Genomic DNA, 18,512 nt, shown 5'->3' with positions numbered 1-18,512 from the left:
AGACTGATTTTTCTTGTATGACTCAAAGGGTATTCCTACAAGAGAAATTATGCAAGTACTTTTAATGAGCATCCATGGTCATCGTGACTTCAGTATCCATTTGTGTGTATACCTGGGTTTGCAACCTAGGATCGCACTTTGTGGTTGTACTGTTCATGAAGTATGACGCTAGAATCATACTTTGTTATGTCTGAGTGTGTAGGCAAAGCTCACTACCTAAGAGGGAAAACGAGAGACTGCCTGGGGGTAGTCTGGCTTCTCCTATGGCCTCGTGAGTAATGTCTCTCATGGGAACTGAGTTGAGAAGTGAGTCACACTCTGTGCCTGGCTTTTCAGATTCCAGAGTCTCCCCCCGGCCATGCGCATGTGAGTTCCCCAGCAGGCCCCGCGCACACTCACTGGGCGGTGCCCTCCAGCAGCAGCCGCTTCACATGTAGCCGTTTGTGCGTCCAGGGTGTTAGCAAACTCCCCTTTGCCCAAAGTTGCCTGCCTTCTAAAATGCTAAGTGACTGTACCACATGCTTCACGGGCAGTGAGGATTTAATATTAGATGAATAAATCCCTTCAGGACTCAAAACTATAAAGGGGAGGGGGCGGTGTTCGGCACAGCGTTAAGCCACCGCTTGGAGTGCCTGAACCCCATGTCGCGGTGCCTGGGTTTAAATCCTCTCCGTTTGCAATCCCAGCTTCCTGCTAATGTGCGCCCTGGGAGACAGCCGTGATGGCTCAAGCACTTGGGTTCCTGCCACGCAGGTGGCAGAGCTGGATTGAGTTGTGGGCTTCTTGCTTCTGCCTGGCCCAGCCCTGGCTCTTGTGGGCCTTGGCCGGGGAGTGGGGGTGGTGGTGAAGCAGTGGCTAGAAGACCTCTGCCTCCCTCCCTCTCTTCCTTCCTCCCTCCCTCCCTCCCTCCCTCTCTCTCTCTCTCTCTCCCTTTTGAATATTTTTAGAAGAACTCTAGAAGTACAGATTTAATAAAAGGAGCATCATTTCAGAAATCTCGGAATCACGTGTTTATGAAAGATGCTGCCTGTTCACTGGTGAGCAGCCTGACTCTGGGCCTCTGACCTGGTAGCCGAATCACACAGTTTCTCACCGGACTGCTATCATTCAGTTACAACATGGAATCCATGCAGCTGTGCCGCTTGCAACTCTGAGCTCCAAAATTATGCAATAAGTCCTTACCCATCATGCTTTAGACATGAGGAAGTTTAAAGAACCTCAATCTTAGCCTGTTTTCTTCTTCTTCTTTTTAAGGAATTGATGCATACATTAGATTCTCAGGATTACAGCAAATGCATGATAAGTACACATACAGTTTTCATCAGTTTTCTCTTTCATGTGATTTTAACACAAGGAGAACAGGTTCAGTGTAGTCCATAGATACAATTCTAGGAATATAGTGATACTTTTCCCTCCCTTCCTTCCTCACCCTCTCCTTCCATCTTCCTTTCTTTCCTTTATTTTTAATTTTAATTTTTTAATTTTCCTTTCTTTTTCAATTTTAATAGCATGTTTTCAGTTTACATTATCATCAAAGGCTGTCTGCTCCATTGAAGAGTTCAATAAGTAAAAAGCAAAAAGAATGAGCAAAAAGACATGAACAATAATCAAATGAGAAGATGTCCATTTCACTCATATCCAGTAACTTTTAAAGTAATCACAGATCATTAAAACTACAGTAGTATATCTATATATATTAACTACCAGAAAGAAGAGAAAATGTGATATCTTTCTCTCTTGGGTCTGGCTTATTTCACTGAGCATAGTGATCTCCAATTGCATCCACTTTGTTACAAAGCCTGTGGAGCCTGCTCTCTTGTGGCAAGGAGTCATTCTAGGGGCATTTAACAGATAAGCCTCTTTTTTCTTTCTTTTTTTTTTTGGAGTATAACATTTTAGAAAAATCCTATGTGTATATGCTGAGGGATTTTCATACAGTGACATACACATGTAACCATCACCCTGGCCAAGAAGACAGAGAATATTCCAACATCTTAGGTGCCCTCTCGCAGGTCACACTCACACCCAGTTCACCCAGTGTTGCTGTGGCTTCTAGGGCTATAGGTTAGCTTTGATTCAACAGTCACATTCCACATTCCACACCTGGCCTCCCGGCATTCTGTGAGTGAGTGAGTGAGTGAGTGTATGTGTGTGTGTAGAGGGGCAGATCTTCAGTAGGACTCTGATTGTGAATCCCTGGATAACCATTGCAGCTACAAAAGTTATCTATCCAGGGGGATCTGTAACAAAAACCTTCATCAGAAACGTGCCTTGGAAGGGCCGCTGTGTGGTACCGCCGTAAAGAGCCCTGCATCCCATATTGAAGTGCCTGCATTGAAATCCGAGCTCTGCTTTCAATTCCAGCTTCCTGCTGGTGCACCTGGGGAGGCAGCAAGTCGTTGGGTCCCTACCACCCACCAGAGACCGAGATGGAGTTCTTGGCTCTCAGCTTCAGCCTATCCTGGCCGGGGGCTGTTGCGGGCTCGCTCGTGCGCGCGCTCTCTCTCTCTTCCTTCCTCTCTCGCTCCCTCCCTCCCTCCCTCCCTCTCTCCCCCTCCTCTCAGTTCAAAAGAAAGATGTGTGCCTTCTCAAAATTGGGAGCAAGAGAATTGCAAAGAGGAGGAGCATCAGACCTGTTTTGCTTGTAGAAGATTTCATTTGTATACAGTATACATGCATCCTCTTCTTGGCATGGTGTCTGGAGGGTATCCCAGGGGCCAGTGCTCATAAGGAATCAGAGTGCTTGCCTGACCGGCTGGCCAGAATCCCACATTTGTTTGCAAAGAGGGCTCATTCACCCCTGTCTTGCGGCAGGTGCTGTTTTCAGGGGCAGTTCTAACAGGCACGATTTTCTGCTTTCGTGCTTCGAGCACAACAGAGGCGGGCGGGGCTGCCAAGCTCCTGAAGCAGAAGTGACAGCTGCCAAGCCTGATAGAAGGTGTGGTGTTGAAAAGCCCTGAGAATCAGAACCAAGAACACGGGGAGCTGCACGGCCTGGGAACAGGCAGCCCGCTGGCTGCCCCGGCCCCAAGCTTTCAGTAAGGCTCACCGTGATGATCTTGAGCCACTGCACAAGAAGAGACCCCGCCCGCTGCACCCCCTGTCAGGAGGATGCTCGCTGCCCACGGCTGATCGGGAGCCTGGTCGTGGAGTTGGCTTGGGTCAGCCCTGCCTTTGGCACTTGCAGCTGTCTGGCCTGGGGCAGTTTACTTAATCTCATCTGCAAAGTGGGAGTAGCAGTCTTCCTTCCTCTCTTAGCATTGCTGTGAGGATGCTGTGAAATTCTGGGCTGCCCCCAGCTCTGGGGAGATGTTAGCTGTTAGTGATTTTTGACACGTTGCAGATGGGTAGGTAGGACACTCCATTCTTTGCCTTTTAAAACCAGGCTTGAGATTTCCTAGCCAGGGCCTCTCTACATACATACAGTGCAACAAGATACCTCCTTTTTGTTTTTTTTTTCTTTAGGATTGACTAATTAATTTCAAGGGCAGAGTTAAAGAGAGGGTGGGGAGAGACAAAGAGAGATCTTTCATTTGCTGGTTCACTTCCCAAATGGTTACCATGGCAGAGCTGTTCCAGGCTGAAGCCAGACCACGAGCTCCATTCAGGTCTCCCAAATGGGTGGCAGGGGACCAAGAACTTGGGCCATGCTCCGGTGCATTAGCAGGGAGCTGGATTGGAAGCAGAGCAGCCGGGACTCGAATTGGCACCCCAATTTGGGATGCCAGCATTACTACCGTGCTGTTTCCCATAACTCACTTTCTTAGTTGGAAGTAACAGAGGCACTTATACTTAGAGGCAATGAGTCTAAATTAAAACCAGCGAGCAAAGCCAGACATAGGAAAATGAAATGTCGGGAAGAGGCACACAGGATGCCTAGTACCTCCTTGCGTGGAAGGTCACTCTGTGTGTACCTCTCATCTCTGGGGTCCGAGTGGTCTCTCGGCAGCGGGGTGCTATGCACCTGAGGGCAGGAAAAACCAAAGTAAGTGATGCGCTGTGTCTGTTTTCTCCTCCCATGGTGGCTGTAGATGGCTGATTTATGAAGAACCCGGATTTCAAGGGGTCCCTTTCATCCTGGAGCCCGGAGAATACCCTGACTTGTCCTTCTGGGACACGGAGGAAGCCTACATCGGATCCATGCGGCCGCTGAAAATGGTAAACGTGAAGGCAGCCTGAGCGTGGTCGAAGGCGGTGGTGCCCCGTCAGCTGGCCCACCATCCTTTGCGGGGTGTGACTGCAGTAATGCAGCCGACTCTTTCAAAACATCTGTAGTAGACGGCACCTCTGGCTTCGTAGCCATAAGAGAGTCGATAACTTGCCAGGGGCCACCAGTAAACAAAAGGAGAGGCTGTGGCCTTGGCCCTGGAGGCAGTGCCGGCCTTGCACTGCAGGTGTAGGAACTTCAGCCCAGTGCAGGTGTCTTAAGTGAAGTGGCTGAAGAATCAGACATTTGTGGACAACAGGAGGAAGGAGGGATAAAACGCGAATGTGTGGGTCAAGTGACAGTGTGCGATGATGAGGAAGGCATCATGATAAGCTGGTCTTTAAAAATGAGCAAGGATTAGGGGGGTGTTGGCATCTGGTGCAGCGGTTCAAAGGAATTTGGGAATCTGGGTGTGGCTTATTTTGACAAAGGTACGAATATGAGATGTTCACAGCAGGGAAATTAGAATGAGGTAATACTCTTTGTATTACTACCTCAACAACTTCTGTTTCATAAATTTAAAACTATTCTGAATTTTTTAAAAAAAGAAGATGACTGTATCCCACACTGGAGTACCTAGATTTGATGCCTGGCTCCAGCCTTCTGCTACTGCAGTGCTGGGAGACAGCAGGAGGTGGCTCAAGTACTTTGGTTCCTGCCACCATGTTGGGGACCTGGATGGAGCTCCAGGCTTCTGGCTTCTGCCTGGCCCAGCCGTGGTCACTGCAGCCACTGGGGAAGTGAACCAGTGGATGGGAGCTCTAGCTGTCTCTCTCTCTGCCTCTCAAATGAGTGAAAAATGTATTTTGGAAGAGGAGGTTAGGGTGATTGTAGATGGAGCTATCAGGGAAGGCACTGCATGAGCCAGAGTGCACAGCTGGGAAAGGGCCCGTGGAGGGCCGGCCCTGGGGCAGGGAGGAGGCTGGGCACAGCAGTTAAGGGGCTGCTTGGGATGCCCACATCCCACGCTGGCTCCACTTCTGATCCAAGCCTCCTGGTAACTTAGCATGCCCTGGGCTGCAGCACATGGGAGACCTGGATGGAGTTCCTGGCTCCTGGCTTCAGCCTGGCCCAGCCTTGGCCATCGTGGCCATTTGGAGGAGTGAACCAATGGATGGGAGATCTCTCTTGGCTTCTCTCTCAAATAAAGTTCACAATCTAAACAAACAGAAAACCAAAAAGAGTGAGGCGCTTGTTACCAGCATGTTTTGGAAACTCACTTTGCAGTTGTTTTCAAAGCCCGTCTGAGGAAGTTAGGATGCCAGCGTTGTACCCTAAATTTACCTCTCCTGACAAAGCATTTGGTTTAATTGTCTGCATGTTTGCTGAACTCAACACAAAGGAGTTGTTTTTTTTTTTTTTTTTTCCTAAGAGGAAACCCACTTTCAAAGAGCAAAGTTTTGTTAGGCGTGTGACTGTATCAAAGAATTCTCCCAGGTTTCGAAAACAGTAGTATGTAATAATGATTTTAGAACCCTGAGATTGATGGTGTTTGAAAAGGATTACTTTAGCAAAGGGACTTACTTGGCTGTGTAAGCACTGGCTTGCTGAGAAAATCAGCCACAGGCCTTTGTAATTTGAATTCCTCTGATGCATTTGAGTATCTGTAGCTGCACCTTTTATAAGCTGTCACCTTTTGTAAGCTGTGGAGGTGTATAGGTGAAAAATATTCTGACTTTCTCACTGCTGATTTCAACTCTTGACCTGTTTAATGTTTTTTGGAGTACCTCTTCTCTGGTTTATTTGGGTAGTTTGGTGAGAAACCTTCAAAACCTTTTTTTTTTTTTTAAGATTTATTCATTTATTTGAATCAGAGTTACACACAGAGAGAAGAGAGGCAGAGAGAGAGATCTTCTATCCGATGGTTTACTCCCCAATCGGCCGCAATGGCCAGAGCTGTGCCGATCTGAAGCCAGGAGCCTAGAGCTTCTTCTGGGTCTCCCATGCGGGTGCAGGAGCCTAAGGACTTGGTCCATTTTCTACTGCTTTCCCAGGCCATAGCAGAAAGCTGGATCAGAAGTGAAGCAGCCAGGACTCGAACTGGCGCCCAGATGGGATGCCGGTGCTTCAGGCCAGGCGTTAACCCACTGCGCTACAGTGCCGGCCCCACCTTCAAAACCTTTAAAAAGTTTGTTTGTTTATTTATTTATTTATTTATTTATTTTTATTTTTTTTGACAGGCAGAGTGGACAGTGAGAGAGAGAGACAGAGAGAAAGGTCTTCCTTTGCCGTTGGTTCACCCTCCAATGGCCGCCGCGGCCAGCGCGCTGCGGCCGGCGCACCGCGCTGATCCGATGGCAGGAGCCAGGAGCCAGGTGCTTTTCCTGGTCTCCCATGGGGTGCAGGGCCCAAGCACCTGGGCCATCCTCCACTGCACTCCCTGGCCACAGCAGAGGGCTGGCCTGGAAGAGGGGCAACCGGGACAGAATCCGGCGCCCCGACCGGGACTAGAACCCTGTGTGCCGGCGCCGCTAGGCAGAGGATTAGCCTAGTGAGCCGCGGCGCCGGCTTTTTTTTTTAATTATAAAAAGATAACAAGCCTCCCCCCTCTTCTACCCCAGACCCATGCTTGGCAACGTTTGAAATTTTGCCTACTTGTTTGTCTAATTATTCCAGTAGTTCTCCAGAGCTTACTGAATGAGCCTCAACAGCTTTGTAGGCAGTTGGTTGCAAAATTAAATGCCTCCAGGAGTCGGCTGCAAGTACACATGGGTGAGGCTGTCTGGGAGTTGCACCAAAGGGAGTGGTGGGGCCAGGCAAACTGGGGCCTGTGCCAGGCTGAACGATGAACCCAGTGTGGGATTAACAAATGCTGAAGGTCAAGGTGGGGATCCAGGTCCCCAGACATTAGCTTTTAGGATTATTTATCAAGAGCAGTGAGAAATTCAGATTTTTTTTTTTATTTGAAAGACAGAGTTAGAGAGAGAGACCTTCTGTCTACTGATTCACACCCCAAGTAGCTGCAAAGACTGGAAGACTGGGGCTGGGCCAGGCTGAAGCCAGGAGCCAGGTGCCCACATAACTGGCAGTGCCCCAAATACCTAGGCCATCTTCTGGGAATGCAGGTGCATTAGCAGGGGGCTGGATTGGAAGTGAAGCAGCCAGGACTCAAACTGGCACCCATATGGGATGCCAGCATCACAGGCAGTGGCTTTACCTGCTATGCCACAATGCCAGCCCCGAGAAATTCAGAATTTTATGAGAAGTTTTGTTGAGTTAAAAAGAATTAAGTGAAAAAGACACACTGAACATGCAGATTCTGCTTACACAACAGACCACTGTGAGAGACTACTCTAACGGGGCTTTCTCTTGTGTCTTCATGTGCCTGAGGGCAATTTTAGAACTGTTGCACAGACATTAAACTGGGAGGGTTGGCGCTGTGGCATAGCAGGTAAAGCCATTGCTAGGATCCCATATAGGCACCAGCACTCCACTGCTGGTCTAGCTCCCTGCTGATGGCCTGGGAAAAGCAGTGGAAGACAGCCCAGGTGCTTAGGCCCCTGCTGCCCACGTGGGAGACCTGGATGAAGGTCCTGGCTCCTGGCTTTGAAACATTTTGGCCCAGGCCACTGCAGTCATCTGGGGAATGAATCAGTGGATAGAGCATCTCCGTCTCTCCCTTTCTGTCACTCTGCCTTTCAAATAAATAAATAGATCTTAAAAAAAAAAAAAAAAAAACTGGGATGCATTTATGCTGTGAGGTTCATCAGCTCACCACAAACTGCTGTGGGTGATATACAATGGTTTATGTGTCAGTGGGAAACTGTTTTTCTTTGTTGTTTTTCTTTCCAGGGTGGCCGTAAAGTTGAATTCCCTACAGATCCCAAGGTAAACACATACACACACACACCCACCCACCATCTATCCCCACTCTGTCTCCATGCAGATCATGCTTGTGTGGCTTCACATACAAACCTCCGTCAAACGTAATTACAGCGGAAGGAAACTCAGCTCACACGTGCCATCCTTCAGGCTAGAGCAGGGTGCTAATCATGCTGGTCATCACTAACAGGATGTGTAGCCGTGGCTCAAAGCGTTCATTGTTAGGTTTGTAATTGGTGGTTATATTTAACATTCTAAATGCCACTTCTAGGCACTGAACAAAAATAAATTAACAAAAAACAGGCTTTTGAAACTTGGCTTTGGGCTATACCACACCAGGGAAAACAGCCTTTTTTTTTTTTTTTTTTGCTACATTATCATAGGTTGGGATCTAGTTAATTTTTAAAAACATGATTCAGAGGTTTAATTTGTGTTCCAGGACTTAATGATATCAAATGACTGATTGAATATTTATCTGTCAGGATATTTAACTCCTTGCGACTTGTGGCTGTGTCTCATCTCCGTTGTAGGTTGTTATTTATGAAAAGCCTTTCTTTGAGGGGAAATGTGTGGAGCTGGAGACAGATATGTGTAGTCTTAGCGTGGAAGGAGGTGAGACGGGAGAAACGGCAGGAGACGCTTGTCTGCCATTGTCATCGGTGGGCTCCATGAAAGTCCTGAGAGGCATGTGAGTAGACGAGGGTCACCGAGCACCGCTTCTTTTCCTTAACAAGGCACTGCACATGCCTCCCTCCCCTCCCCCGCAAAGGTACCGTGGTGTCCACGCCTGTCTCCATGTTCTCTTCGGCCTGGCGTGGGTGGGGTCCCCTGGCAAAGGCCAGTGATGACCTGGCCTGTCCTGATCGCGGACACCTAGGGTCTCCGTTATTGGAATGATCTCCAAACTACTGAATTGTTAGTGCTTTCTAACGTTCATTGTTTTGCATTTATAGATTTTTAGCCATTCCCTGCAGATGCACACACTGAAATGGGTCATAGAAATAGTCAAAAATTCATAAAATTGTAATGACTACTTGAAGAAAGTCTAGCTTCACTTCTCTGGTGTTCTTTTGAGTCTGTTCTTATTAAACATACACGCACACATGGGCTTGTGCACATGCGTTCCCTACGCGCCCTTGCGGAACTGTGAGGTAGGGTCCAGCCTGTTCCTCTCCCAAATTTTAGAGAATTCAAATACTAATACAGAAGTTCACCTGGAGCTTCGTAACTATTTGTATCTGTCAATAAAACGGAGATGTACACGGGGAAATTTCAGTGTCTGAAAGCAACTGCTTCTTCCTGTTCTCTCTCTGCAGCTGGGTGGCTTATGAAAAGCCTGGCTTCACAGGCCATCAGTATTTGCTGGAAGAGGGAGAATACAAGGACTGGCAAGACTGGGGCGGTTACAGTGGAGAACTCCAGTCTCTACGGCCCATTTTAGGTGTAAGTTCTCAAGAAGCTAGTGGCTAAAACCTGGTCTGTTTTGGATAATAGTTGGCCAGCTTTTGAATTTTGAATTTTTTTTTCTCAATAGGACTTCTCAAATGCTCATATGATAATGTACAGTGAGAAAAACTTTGGATCCAAAGGTTCCAGTATTGATGTGTTGGGAATTGTCGCTAATTTAAAGGAGACTGGATATGGAGTGAAGACACAGTCTATTAATGTACTGAGTGGAGTGTAAGTAAAATAATTCAATTGGAATTTTCAGCATGGATTTCACCTTGGTTTGTGTTAAACCAATAGAACCTTTGACATCAAATAAGCTCTCAATAAGTATGTCAGTAGCTAAACAGTAATTCAGGCATTTTAATACATGGCCACAACATTTTCCTAATTTTATTAAAATGTCTCATATGATATTTTTTTTTTTAAATGTAGCAAAACATTGGAGTAGGCTTTTGGGTGCACCTCATGATGGAGAGCCACAAATCTGCTTCCCTTGTCGATCTGCATGGAACAGCATGCATTTCTGATTATGGGAATTGAGCAACAGTAGTAACCTGACATGGCAGCCTGCGGTGGGACCAAGTCCCATTAGATCGCCCGACTTGCCACCCCTGCTCCAGTGCATTTCCTCGCTGTCGTTTGGACATAAACGTGATTGTTTCAGTGTCCTTGGAGTTAGCAGTTGAGTGCTTTACGAGTGACAGAACAAGTTCACGTTGAACGGTGATCAGTGAGGACTCTCTGGCACGCAGGTGACAGCAAGCCAAGCTAAACTGGCTCAGGCGACTATGTAACCAGAACTCCGGGGGAAGATTCCGCTTCTGGCCTGGCTGGATGCAAGGGATCAAACTCGGTGCTCAGAATGTGGTCTCTGCCTCCTGACCGGGTTTCTTTTTCTTCTGTTGGCTTCACCTTAGGCGGGCTCTTTTCCTCTGCTGGCCTAGAGCTGCATCTGACCTTTGTTCTCGCTCAGTGCTTACAGTGAAAAGGGCTGCTCTCTCCCTCGGAAGTGCCAGTTTTGACTTTGATGCCTGAGTCATGCGCACGTGCTCGAGCCAAGCCCCTCAGTCAGGGAGATGGCCGGGCTCGAGTATGCGCCCATTCTGAGAGCTGAGACATAAGGCACGTTGACCCTGGGAGCCGTGGGGAATGATCGGGCAGGGGCTTCCCCGGGAACGCAGGGAGAGCAGGGATAGACACTAGATGGGCAAAACCAGAGCATTGCTGGGAGTCGCGTAAGTATTTGTGTGACCCATGCTGGTGTTCCTTCTACGTTCTGGAAAGTGAGAGTCTCCCTAAATGCTCACGTGAGGTAATCTGACATTGGTTCTGTTGCAAGTGTTTGATGCCATCCATGCATGACCTAGGCTGTTTGAGTCATTCTATTGTACTTCATGGGGCCTCCCACAATAGCCTGGATATGTGGGATGTGTCGACGAGGTAATATACCTTGACTATTACTCACGCTCACCAAATCTAAGCAGCGTAGGCTATTGCTTGTGGTGCCACCTTTCGGCAGAATGACATCCATGACTTCTGAGTCTTCCCTTCTTGGAAGGAAATGCCTTCTCTCGGGGCCTGTTTTGAAGCCCTGGCGTTTCAGAATCCTGGTGGGTGATTTGCAGAAGGCCGAGGTCATCTGGAACGTTGCTGCGGCTCTGCAGTATCACAGGTTGTCTTTACTGATTATTCCTTAGAAGGCAAATGCCGCGACCTGCTCAGGCTGCTGAAACTGACCAGGTGTGTTGGTTCCATTGCTGAGAGGCCAGTCATCCAGCCCAGCAAAGGAAGCAAAGGGATGCTGCGTAGAATCCTCTTGGGGCATTTATGTTGATTATGCTGGTAGCACAGGTGGAATTACTGTGCACGGACCTGTCTCCTTTCCTTTTTCCCCAGCCCTTGCTTAGAGGAAGCTGGTTTCCTTTATACAATGTTGCTTTTATGTGAGTCATTTCTAGTTGTTCAGAAGGTTTCCTGGCTTATGCATTCTGGTTGTAGTCGTTGGATTTCATGTTGTGGGGGGAGTTGAAGGGGACGCATGTACGCACACACGCACCTGCACACACACTCATCCAATGGGTGCCTCTTCTTACGGTCTGTGGACGTGGAGAGGCTTCCGCACATACCAGCGCCAGCTGCTTCCTTCTATTTCAACTTGACTTTTGACAAATATTTACGGAGGCCTGTTCTGTGCAAAGCAGTTATAGTTGTTCTTCCTACCAAAGAGGTACAGACTGAGTGCTTTGGGGACCTGCTGCAGAGAGAGCTTACTTTCCAGACTCAGGGTAGGACAGCTGAGATGGCTCGTGATGAGAGCGGGAGACTAGTCTCACAGGCAGTGATTTTGTTTTAATGGCTTTCTTTTGATAAATAAGCATCTTAGTTTAGTTCTTTATTCTTTAGCATGGAACCCAAAGTAAAAACAAAACCAAAAATGTTTTTGCAATTCATGTTCTGTGGCAGTGTCTACCAGGTGCCCCTGGTCACGTGGGTATCAGCTGTGGAGCAGTGAGCAGCTTTTGGGAAGAACCCTTAGGAACCCAGCAATCGAAGGCTTAGAAGGTGCATTCCCCTGTGTGCAGTGGCTCAGAGCAAGGACAGTGAGGAGTTCCCTCGAGTGCCAAGTATAAGCTGTCAGCAGGCTCCAGGTCACAGAGCAGAGAATCTTGATCTGGATTGCTGGGGTTCACCTCTCTGCCCCTCGTATTCATGGGTGACTCATCCGGGGCTGCATCATGGGGTGACAACAGCACTGTGTCAACGCAGGTCCCATCTCACTGCCTTGTTCTCCCGCTTCGGCAGCTTGGCCTCAGCTGGGTGTCGTGTGCCACCTCACAAGGAGTAGTTTTGTAGGGAAATGCAGGCTGCATGCTTGCGAGGAGGCAGCCCTGCCAGTGCTGCTTCTGGGACCATCCTGGCTGCTGTCTTCTCTGCTGTGGGCTCTGGCCTCCCCTCCTCACTGGCTGATGGCCCTCCAAACCTGGATTCCACACGGCCCATGACACTCTGTTCTCTAACTCATGTCAGATCTTCCTGCCAAGCAGCCAGTGTACAAAGTGTATAGACTGTTTAGGTAATTTCAAAATATTTATTTGTTTGAAAGGCAGAGTGGCAGAGAGAGAGAAGGAGAGACAGAGATGTTTTGTCTGCTGGTTCACTCCCCCAGTGGCTGCAGTGACCACAGCTGGGCCAGGCTGAAGCCAGAAGCCTGGAGCTGCATCCAGCTCTCTCACGTGGGTGGCAGGTACCCAAGTATTTGAGCCATCTTCCATTGCCTTCCCAGGAGCATTAGCAGGGAGCTGGACTGGAAGTGGGGCAGCGGGGGCTGAAACTGGTGCTGTGATCTGGGATGCTGGCATTGCAGGGGGTGGCTTAGCCTCCTGCAGCCATGATGCCGGCCCCAGGTATGGTTTGATAGAACAGTCAGTGGAAGGGAACCGTGGCACCTGGCAGCTCGGGTCACAAAGCAAAGGAGAGGGCGGTTAGCCTCAGAAGGCGCAAACCTGTTCTGGCCATGGATCGACTGTGTCCCCCTGTTTGGATCACTTTTTGTCCAGAACACTCACTGCTCAGAAGTCCCACTGGATGCTGCGTTCCCACCTGTGAACACTGCAGGGAAAGGATGCTGTCTTTTGCCTCTTTGTATTCCAAGTGTGAGCCTGGCTGCTGGCCTGTGGCAAATGGGCAGTTTACTGAATGCATACGGTCCTCACATCTGTGACGTGGGAGCACGGGCTTCAGGATGATGGCAGATGTGGGAGCGCTTTAGACCGTTCCAAGCACCGTGCAGGTTCAGGTGCCGTTCTTGCAGGCAGCAAGCACCATCAGAGCGGTGCATTAACTGAGTGGGCGCTGAGTATGTGTGCCTGTAACAGATGGAACCACTTTCCTCCCTTCAAAGACTCTGTCCTGAGATAGGAAACAGTGTCATCACTTGGCTTTGTTGATTTTCCTTTGAGTGTAGATCACTTAAAAGATAACAAATGAAAACATCCCTCAAAGAGATTTGTCTAGTATTCCTGGGAGTTTGTTCAGTTTTGCTTATTACATAAGTGTGTCTTCGTGGAAATACTTACTGAAACAAAAGTTGAGTTCCTTCGCTACATTTTGTGTAGCATTTTTTTTTCTGTTGACTCTCCTCCCTGCTGTGTGGGTGGTTTGTGGTGTAACAGAGATGTTGCTTCCTGCCAGGATCTTCCGGCAACATTGTTTCAGTATTGAAACACAAAGAATCCTTGCTTATTAAAGAACCAGGTTCTTCTTAGTCCAGTTTGCTTGTTTAATGGAATTAGGAAAACACAAAGTATCCCCACTGGAGCTTTCTCAAGGACTAGGATTTGATAAATGAAGACCTCAAGAGTTGACATCGACAGATTTCCTTTAACACTTTCATTTGTCACGAAGATAAGTCTGTCTGCTCATAAAGGTTAATGGAGAATCAGAAAAATTAAGGAGCCTGCTTAGTCAAACAAATGGAAACTTCTGAACAGTGCATCTGAGGACAGTGTGACAGTTTGATGTGTAAAATATGAACTCCACTAAGAAGGTGTTTTTCTTTCTTTAGATGGGTAGCCTATGAAAATCCTGATTTCACAGGAGAGCAGTATATACTGGATAAAGGCTTATACACTACTTTTGAGGACTGGGGAGGCAAAAATTGTAAGATCTCTTCCGTTCAACCTATAAGTTTGGTAAGGAGTTATATTTTTAAATGAGGATATTTAACTGAATTTGGACTTCTGTAATGTGTGCTTCTGGTTCATATAACATTGACTGTAATGAAAAATACTCAGATTATTTTTAACAGTAATTGCGATGATCTGGGAGGGAAAAAAAAACTGCTTTCCAACATGTTTGTTCCATTCATTCCCTTTTTTCTTCCTTTCAACATTTTTAGGATTCTTTCAATGGGCCAAGGAGACGAAATCAGGTAACTTTAAAATATGTTATATTTTATAAATGGGAGGCTTCCCTTGAGGAAGCTGAACTTACATGTAAAACATCAGACATTTGAGACATTTTGCTAGTTTTATCCATTTTTATTCCTGAAAGCACAATTATATTTTAAAAATGGAATTTAAGTTGACTTTAATGCTTAATTGACAACACTGACTCATGTCTAAAGATTTCTGATAAAATGCTCATATTTAACATTGAACTTTATAGCATAACATCAAGTCAGAGTTTACATTAATAAACTAAAACTAATATTTCAAACAACAGCATGCAGTTCATCTGCTAAGTAGTAGAGTGAATTTTCCTGTTTGCTGTGTCTGCATCAAACATTTTATATGGTCTCACTCAAGCCCTTTGAATGCTGAGTCTTTAAATCCGCTGAAGCATTACATTTGTTACATGGGCCTTTTACTGGAAGTGTTCAGCCAGCCATAATTACAGGGGCACAGCCACCACCCGCAGCCTCCCGTATGGGCAGGTACAACATTGTCATGAGTCAGCAAGTGTCTTCCATTGAGAGAAGACACCGATACTACCTGTTTCCAAAACAGGGATCACTGCTAATGTGAGGACTGGGGACCACGGCAAAGCTTTAAAGTGGCTCACGGCTTGTTAACAAGAGGGTGTTCCACTGAAAGTCGCTTCTGTTGTTGGCTTGTCCTTTGATGCCTCTGAATTAAAACAGCCATGAACGGCGCAGCCAGCGTGTTTCTAACTGGTCATTAGTGCAGAAACAGAAAAGTGCAGCATTCATAAAATTCACACCAAGTTACCACGATGAGCGCTAACACGGCACGGGAGGGTCATCATTTCACAAGCTGTAGTTTGCGACTTTAGGAAAATCATTTTGTGTGTGTTTCTGCTTTCTCAAAGATCCACTTGTTTTCGGAGCCACAGTTTCAAGGTCACTGTGAAATTTTTGAAGAAACAACAAGTCAAATTGACGACTCATTTTCTACCAAGTCTTGCAGAGTTTTAGGAGGCAGGTGAGCAACACAGTGGTGTGACAGAGCCAGACCTCTGGGGTAAGAGAATTCCCACGTCGGCAAGAACCTAGGGACACCCATTGAGTGCCTGGCCCTCTGCAAATCCACCACCTTAGCTGGAAAGTGTGCTTGAAGTCACAAGACATATGGGTGCCAATGTGGGTTGGGGAAGCTGAAGATCACCTCCTTGTGCAATGGAATTCAGGCCACGATTTTTTTTTCCCTTTAAAGATTGGTTTATTTATTTGAAAGGCAGAGTTACAGAGGGAGAGACAGAGAGAGAGATCTTCCATCTACTGGTTCACTCCCCAGATGGCCACAACAGCCAGGCCAAAGTCAGGAGCCTGGAATGCCATTTAAGTCTCCCAAATGGGTGGCAGTGGCCCCAAGCACTTGGGCCATCTTCTGCTTTCCCAGGTGCATTAGCAGGGAGCTGGATTGGAAGCAGGGCAGCCGAGACTCAAACCGGTGCTCATATGGGATGCCCACGTCACAGGCGTTGGCTTAACCCACTGTGCCACAGTGCTGGCCCCAGACCAGGTTCTGTGCTCTCTACACACTCCATCATCTGTAACGGGAGAGCTGCACTCTAGATATTTGCTAAGGTTCCTCTCCAGGAACCTTCGCTTTTTTTTTTTTTTTTTTAAAGATTTATTTATTTGAAAAGCAGAGATACAGAGAGAGAGGGAGAGGGAAAAGAGAGAGAGAATATCTTTCATTTGCTGGTTTACTTCATGGATAGCCAGGGCTGAGCCAGGCCAGTTAGGAGCCTGGAATTCCATCTGGGTCTCCCACGTGGACGCAGGAGCCTAAGCGTTTGGGCCATCTTCTGCTCTCCCAGGCACATCAGCAGGGAGCTGGCTTGGACGTGGAGCAGTTGGGACTCGAACTGGCACCTATTTGGGATGCCAGTGCTGCAGGCAGTGGCTTACCCACTACACCACAGCGCTGGCCCCCTAGATTTTCTTTTAGACAGGTAGCTAGGAATAGAATGGGCACGCTGCATGATTGGCTAGTGAAGATAAGTCCATGGCTGGAGGGCAGTTGGTCTCCCCGGGGCTTTGTGCTGGGGAGGAGAGCCGGGTTGGACTGGGAGGGGATGGTGGGATCAGGCTGTAAGAATCCCCCAGGCGTGTTGAATTTCGATGGATGCAGTAGAAAACAAGACAGGACCGGCAGCGGGCTCAGAGGGCCCTGCAGAACAGCGCAGTGGGACAAAAGCTCCAGTACAAAAGGGAGAGCCCCAGGCTAAGGGAACTTAGGAACCCTTAGGAGCACTCCGTGCCTCGCACTGATAATAACAGTATTGGTGCCTTTCATCATGGAGGTTTGTTCTTAAGATTTATTTACTTATTTGAAAAATAGAGTGACAGAGCAGGAGAGACAAAGAGAAATTTTCCATCCACTGTCTCACTCCCCAAATTGCTGCTAACAGCTGGGGTTGGTCTAGGCCCAAGCCAGGAGCCTGGAACTCCATCCTGGTCTCCAGCATGGGTGCAGGGGCCCAAGCACTTGGATCATCCCCTGCTACCTTCCCGGGTGCACTAGCAGGGAGCCGGATCAGAAGTGGAGCAGCTGAGAGTTGAACCGTGAAGCTGGCTGCAATCAGAGGTCTTTATGGTCCACAGAGCACTGTCCCACCATGTAGCCTTGCACAGGGACTGAGCACTGGTTTTGCATTCAGACACTGACTAGAGGTAAAACTTCACACCTCTCCACACAGCCCAGCTCCTCTTTATCCCGCCTACCCTGCTTCTTATTCTGGCCAGACTTCCAGAGAACAAGGAGCTGGGTTTGTTCTCTGCTGAATCTCTGGCCACAGAAAAGTACCTGCTACACAGTGGGTCCCTAGCAAGCATGCGTTGGGTTTGGACAACAGAACACAAGGCCCTCTGGAGAGGCATCACCAACCCAGCTTATCCTTCCACGGGAGGCCTGGAGAGACCAAGCCCCTGGGATGTCCTGGCTCCTGGCCCAGGGCAGAGGGGCTGGGAGTGTTCGGAGGGTCGGGGAGGAAAGCAGCAGGCCCTGATGCCCGAGTAGCTACAGCAGTTGCAGCAGGTGGTTCTTCAAAACGAACTCGAGGGCTCGAAGCAACCTTGGATGGCAGCCTGGTAGCAGGTTGAGAGGAGCAAGGCAGGCGGCAGGTGGAGAGGTAAAAAGTGATTTCGTGGAGAGGTTTTACTTCCCAAATGCAGAGTTAACTGACTTGGCGTGTTAGTTGGTCACAAGATGAAATGCAGTAAGTATGTACGTACGGATGTTTCTGAAGAGCGAGCCCTGATAGCCACAAGTGTTGTACTTAAACTATAGCGAGCTGTCCCTAAAAACGCGTGCGCCTCACAGGAAGTACTCAAGTTGCATACTCAGTGTGTGTGGCTTTTCCTCCCGTAGCTGGGTTGCCTATGATGGAGAGAACTTCTCGGGCAATCAGTATGTGCTGGAAGAAGGTCACTATCCTTGTCTCTCCGCCATGGGATGCCTGCCCGGAGCAACTCTCAAGTCCCTCCGTTTTATAGATGTTGTAAGTATGCCGGCCTGAACGGAGCACTGTGCCAGCGGGTGGGTCTCGGAGCAGGACCCCAGCAGCAAGAACCTGTCGGGGTGAGAGCTGGACGCAGAGGGAGCACAGCTGCCGGGCGCTGCCCGTGCTGTGCCGTTAGGTCCCTGCCCAACTTGAGCGTCACAGATGTTCCTGCCGGCTGCTTCCCAGCCCGGGGGTGGGGTGCTCCGCTAGCTCTGGCCCCCTCCCCACTTCCATCCCTCTCCCCTTCACAGGCACCCATTCTGATGTGTTGGGATACAGCTTGGGTATTCTTGCCAAAGATATTTTCTAAAAACTGTATGTTGGCTTTTAATTCCTATAAACATTATGCTACAGTTCTCATTGCATTATAAACGTAACTGAATGCTTGCATTAACCACTTTTTAAGTTCTGTTTTGCTCTATGTATGTTTATTGATTCTAACTGGCACTAATACCTAGCCACCCTGACTTACCCAGGTAATCCTCAGATGTGTGTCCCTAGGGACCTGCATGGGTGGCTTGGGGCCATGGAGGTGCTGGATTTAACGTATATGAACAGGCAATTT

General features: G+C 48.2%; 1 protein-coding gene across 2 annotated transcripts in view; it reads left to right on the top strand.

The window, feature by feature from the left end:
* CRYBG1 (crystallin beta-gamma domain containing 1) overlaps positions 1-18,512 on the top strand; it is a 205,088-nt gene that overhangs the window by 177,011 nt on the left and 9,565 nt on the right. For both annotated transcript variants that reach the window (XM_070073735.2, XM_070073738.2), the window contains 9 exons: positions 4,032-4,158; positions 8,000-8,035; positions 8,560-8,717; positions 9,346-9,472; positions 9,564-9,709; positions 14,043-14,169; positions 14,376-14,408; positions 15,308-15,420; positions 17,815-17,944. In XM_070073735.2, the coding sequence (XP_069929836.2) occupies positions 4,032-4,158; positions 8,000-8,035; positions 8,560-8,717; positions 9,346-9,472; positions 9,564-9,709; positions 14,043-14,169; positions 14,376-14,408; positions 15,308-15,420; positions 17,815-17,944 (997 nt within the window). The remainder of the gene's footprint in view (positions 1-4,031; positions 4,159-7,999; positions 8,036-8,559; positions 8,718-9,345; positions 9,473-9,563; positions 9,710-14,042; positions 14,170-14,375; positions 14,409-15,307; positions 15,421-17,814; positions 17,945-18,512) is intronic.

This window comes from Oryctolagus cuniculus, chromosome 5 (genome assembly GCF_051225735.1).
Source record: "Oryctolagus cuniculus isolate XC-2025 breed Fujian yellow rabbit chromosome 5, ASM5122573v1, whole genome shotgun sequence".
Taxonomy (NCBI): Eukaryota; Metazoa; Chordata; class Mammalia; order Lagomorpha; family Leporidae; genus Oryctolagus; species Oryctolagus cuniculus.
The sequence above is the reverse complement of the archived record's forward strand: the minus strand, read 5'-3'. Positions and strand labels throughout refer to the sequence as shown.